The sequence below is a fragment of the Xyrauchen texanus genome, chromosome 16 (assembly GCF_025860055.1).
Source record: "Xyrauchen texanus isolate HMW12.3.18 chromosome 16, RBS_HiC_50CHRs, whole genome shotgun sequence".
NCBI lineage: Eukaryota > Metazoa > Chordata > Actinopteri > Cypriniformes > Catostomidae > Xyrauchen > Xyrauchen texanus.
In genome coordinates, this window is record NC_068291.1 from 36,475,356 (window position 1) to 36,480,552 (window position 5,197).

Genomic DNA, 5,197 nt, shown 5'->3' on the forward strand with positions numbered 1-5,197 from the left:
AAAGCCTTTCCTGAAAAGTTTCAAAGTGGAGTTTGAATACTATTGGATGGATGGTTGGATGGATGGCACTTTTAAAGCATTTAACAGAACTCCAGGAAAGCCCTCTGTGTGAATCCTGTTGTTGTATAAGCTACAGAAATTGCCACAGATTTTCTGTCTATAGAGATCCAATCAAGCCAGGGCAATTTTAGTGGTGCTGAAGAATTTGGCAACCAGAAAAACATTTGGCTCCACCTCATTTTAAGACTATAGCAGTTGACTGAAGGCTCAGAAGCAGATGCAGTGGAGGTATCAAGTGTCTGTGGAGAGTGCAATCAAAATTTCACCCAAAAATTAGACAAGCAGTATCATAGCTGATGCTAAAAAAGATAAATGACACATTTCACAATTTGCAATACCAAAAAGTGTGATTTCTGAAATACTATAGATGCCCTTACAGAAATGGAAATGTAAAATGTTTTTTTAAAAAAGAGCAAAAAGGTCTGTTGGTACACAGCCACTTTGATATAAGAACACACAGAAAGCAAACAATGTCAGTGGCACCATACACATATCATCTAGACCATAAGATGTGTGTGGTGATTGGACTCCCATAAAAGGTGCACAGATAAGCAACTGGGCCATTCTCCCCAGGGATTAAGCTAATAAGAGCAATAGTATTTATAGAGGGTCATTTTAATGCATCCACTCAATCCCTGGCCATCTCATTCTTCAGACCATTGGAAGCCTATTGACCCACTAGAGGTAGAGTTTTACTCACTGTTATAGATGGCAATTTACTTTTTTCATAACTTAAAGTGGGTTTAAGATGCTATGGAAAGCACCTATTTTTTAGAAACCATCATTATAGTGCTATATATTTCAAGTGATTTTGTGGATGGCACATTTCTGATTGCATTACCTTGGAATGTTGCAACACTTTATGGTTTTGTTTGCTGCTTTTAAGGCATTAACAAGGAATCATGTCTATGGAACGATTCGACTGCCATTACTGCAAAGACACCTTGCTTGGAAAGAAATACATTATAAAAGAGGACACACAATACTGCACTAAATGTTACGAGAACCTGTTTGCTAACGGCTGTGAGGTGTGTTCTTTGCCAATCGGGTGCAACTGTAAGGTAGGCCAAAGGAAACCATTTCTTAACAGATCATCATTTACATTTGAATTGAAATATAAAATCGAATTGTTTTTAATGCAACTGAATAAAGAGATATAATGTTTGAAAGAAAAATTTATAAAAGTTAAAATAGCTGTTGTATAAGAATGACAGAAAGTCAAAGCAGATTTGCAAGCTTTTTAATTGGACTTTCTCTGCATGCATAATTAAGGACCTTTCCTACAAGGACCGACACTGGCACGAAAATTGCTTCAAGTGTGCCAAATGCAGTAGATCAATGGTGGACAAACCATTTGCTGCTAAAGATGAGCTTCTGCTGTGCACAGAATGCTATTCTCATGAGTATTCTTCAAAGTGCACCACCTGCAAGAAAACCATCATGCCAGGTAAACACATTTTTCCTTTTCTGAAGAAAATATATATAACATTTTAACTTTAAAAATGTTTAGAGAACAGAGGCTTTCTAAATGTAAAATTTCAAGTGTTATTGTTAGTCAACATTAAGTGCCATTAGCAACCTTTGTAATATTACCTCCGTAATGTTAAGTCTGTACTAGTCATTGTAGAGGTGGAGCTAATTTTGACTTTCAATAAAAGATTACGATGACAATCATTTCCTACACATTGATTTCGCTACAAATGCCGTTTTCCTCATCAAAAAGAGAGCTTTGAAAATGCTGTCCATTACAGCATACTTTGGAAAGCGATGACATTCGGAAACTAAAAAAAAGATTTTTCAAATGAAAATGGATTAGTGTGGATGTGGCCTAAGGTCAAGTCCACACCAAGACATTTCCCTTTGAAAACACATTAATTTTGTTAATTTTAGGCCTCGCATTCAAAATAGAATGCTGTTTTCCTCCACCAGTGATTCGAAAGCACTTTCCATTACCACACACTTTATAAAGCGATGACTGAGGAAATTAAAAATTATTTTTCAAAACAAAAATGGATTACTCTGGATGTGGCCTAAGGTTAAGTCCACACTAATATGTTTCAATTTGAAAACACATTACATTTGCTGCATTCACGCCTCTCATTCAAACTTGAATGCCGTTTTCATCCACCGAAAACAAAGTATTTCGAAAATGCTCTCCATCGTGGTATACCTTGGAAAACGATGATGTTTGGAAATTCAAAAACAATTTTTCAAATGAAAACGGATTAGTGTGGATGTGGTCTAAGGTCAAGTCCACACTAATATGTTTTCATTTAAAAATGCATTAATTTAGCTAAGTTTACACCTCTTAGTCAAAATTGAATGCCGTTTTTTCTCTACCAAAAACAGAGTGTTTTGAATATGCTCTCCGTTACCGCATATTTTGGAGAGTGAGGACGTTCGGAAACTAAAAAATAGAGTTTTCAAACAAAAATGGATTAGTGTGTATGTGGCCTAGGATCTTCTTTCAATTGTGTTAGGTTCACGAAAGATGGAGTACAAAGGGAACAGCTGGCATGAGACTTGCTTTCTGTGTCAGCGATGTCAACAGCCAATAGGAACTAAGTCTTTCATCCCCAAAGATAACAATTACTTCTGTGTCCCTTGTTTTGAGAAGCAATTTGCCTACCAATGCTGTGCTTGCAAAAAAGTAAGTCACACAATTATAAGGGAATCATCATAGACATGCTCAAAAACATTATTACTGTTCTTTAAGTGTCTTGAAAAATATTGCATATGTACTTAATTGTACTGACATAAGAGTCTCTCTTGATTCCGTGTAGGCCATTACAACTGGTGGGGTCACATATCAGGAAAAGCCCTGGCACCGTGAGTGTTTCACTTGCATTGGATGCAAGAAACAGCTAGCTGGACAGCGTTTCACCTCAAGAGAAAACTATCCCTATTGCCTGGATTGCTTCAGCAACCTGTATGCCAAGAAATGTGTGGGCTGCACCAAGCCAATTACTAGTATGTTGTCATAACTTTAAACGCCTTAAAAGTGGAACTAGAAATGATTTTACTATTTTTATATATTTGTCATAAATTTTATGAATTTAGATTAAAAAGTGCAATTTCATGATTACAAAACTACTGTGTATGTGTGTGGTCTAGGTTTGGCAGGTGCTAAGTACATCTCCTTTGAAGAGCGCCAGTGGCACAGTGAGTGTTTCACTTGTACGCAGTGCTCCGTGTCTCTGGTGGGTCGTGGATTTCTCACCCAACGTGATAACATCCTGTGCACTGACTGTGGCAGGGAGAAGTGAGCTCACCTGAGTGGGTTACACAACAGAACAAGAGCAGCTGAAACTTTCAACATCTGCAGGAAAGCCTCCCACAGTGCTTTAGCAGTTTTTTGTTGTTTTTGCTTGCCAGTAAAAAGTATATTTTCTATATTTGGATTTCGGCTCAGAATAAATTGAATGTTGTTGTACAGTAGGAGTGAGAGAGGAATAAACATGAAAGATGAATAGATTAATGAACAGATTAATAACCTCTGCAGTCTTGCGATAAGGCTGCTTAATGTGATGTTTAACGAGTTTAATGATTTTACAGCAATGATTCGGAAAGTTATACTCATAAAACCTAAACCAATATGGAAGTATAAAAAATTAAGAACTTTGTGCTTTGGCAATATTTTTGTCAATAAACTTATTTGACTCTTTTCTATAGCATGTTTTTGGGGAAGATAAGTCTAAACCCACACAACTCCATACTCCAACTACATTATATACACTACATGAGCACAGTATACTGTATATGTAGTGTACAAGACCATGGCTGTGTTAGAAAACTGGGAAATTCTGCCTTCTGAGGCTGTATAAGGAGGCAGGATTAAAATAAGGTGCTTTTCAAACTGTTCTGAGACCAGTTTCCTTAAGAGTTCCATTAATTAAAAAACCCTGTCTGTTAAACCATTTACTGATTAGGCAGCAAGTCAGCTACCTACGTTTTCGGAATGCAGCCCACGATTTGCTACTTGGTATTGCTTATTGGAGGCAAATGGTATTAGGGGGAGGGCACATACTCCATCTAGAGAGAATTTTGTTGTACAAACATTACATTATACACGTTTATGAACAAGATGAGTCAAAGGTATGACGTTTTCCTGGAAGGGAATGACTGAAATTTAAATGTGTATATCTGCTAAATCTGTTAAATTTTTAAGTTAATTGTTTCAGCTTTTAGGAGGTACATATCTAGCATATTGATGCCTTCAAAGCTAACAGACATGGACTAAAAGCCACAAAGCACCATGATCACATGGAAAATCGCAATGTTGCTACCGAATGTTCCTGCAGCCTGAAATTGACCCATTCTGCAGAGTCAGACATTTTTGCGACAATTCCAATGCGTTTACCTTTTCCTGTGGTGCTACTGATAGAGACATAGGTTCTGGTCCCATGGAAACTAGGAAGTATATTCAGATTTCTGAATTTATTTTTAAGGAAGGGTGGAACTTTATATAATTCAGCAAAACACTGAAAACAAATTAGTTTTTTAATAAATTTAAACGTTTTTTAAAGGGGGCGAAACCAAAATAGAGAGAACCACTGGTTAGGGGATATAAAATATGTATTCCTATTGACAGTACTATATAATTTACAATTTAAAAATACAACTCGTTTTTGGTGCCATTTCTCCCAGAAACTGGAGCTCACATATGCCCATACACTCAACAACACTTCCAGCTTTGGCCACTGGGGGTAGCAGTTTGAATTTTGGTAACCACAGGCCGATTTCAGCTAAAGAACCTTTTACCTACGGTTGCCAAATTCATGATTTCATGGGGTCTTTAACTATTATCCATATAAAAGACATTAAGATTTGGAGAAATATCTATAAATGTATGATATATTTAACTATATTGAGTAATACCTCAGTTATTATATATCTCTGGTCTTTCCTGGGTATTTGGCATTGTGCAACCACTAATCAAATTTAGTGCAACCACTAAGCAAATTTCTCTCGGGATGTGTCACATGGCAAGGTCAAAATACACTTGAGTGAAAAACTTCCATAACACTTACAGACAGCATAACCTAATGAAGTGAGACATTTCATTTAATTTCACATTATGACCAACAAATACACGTTTTAAAAATAGTATTTTTTAATATTTAACAAGCTTGTTAAA

The 5,197-nt window shown here is 36.4% G+C and overlaps 1 protein-coding gene across 1 annotated transcript; it reads left to right on the forward strand.

Annotated features, from left to right (window-relative positions):
• Positions 1 to 656: 656 nt before the first annotated feature.
• Positions 657 to 3,724, forward strand: LOC127656944 (four and a half LIM domains protein 2-like). Its single transcript, XM_052145510.1, has 6 exons — positions 657 to 744; positions 947 to 1,121; positions 1,333 to 1,507; positions 2,541 to 2,710; positions 2,844 to 3,030; positions 3,175 to 3,724. The coding sequence occupies exons 2-6, from the start codon at positions 963 to 965 to the stop codon at positions 3,324 to 3,326; spliced, it is 843 nt and encodes a 280-aa protein (XP_052001470.1). The 5' UTR covers positions 657 to 744; positions 947 to 962; the 3' UTR covers positions 3,327 to 3,724.
• Positions 3,725 to 5,197: the final 1,473 nt, after the last annotated feature.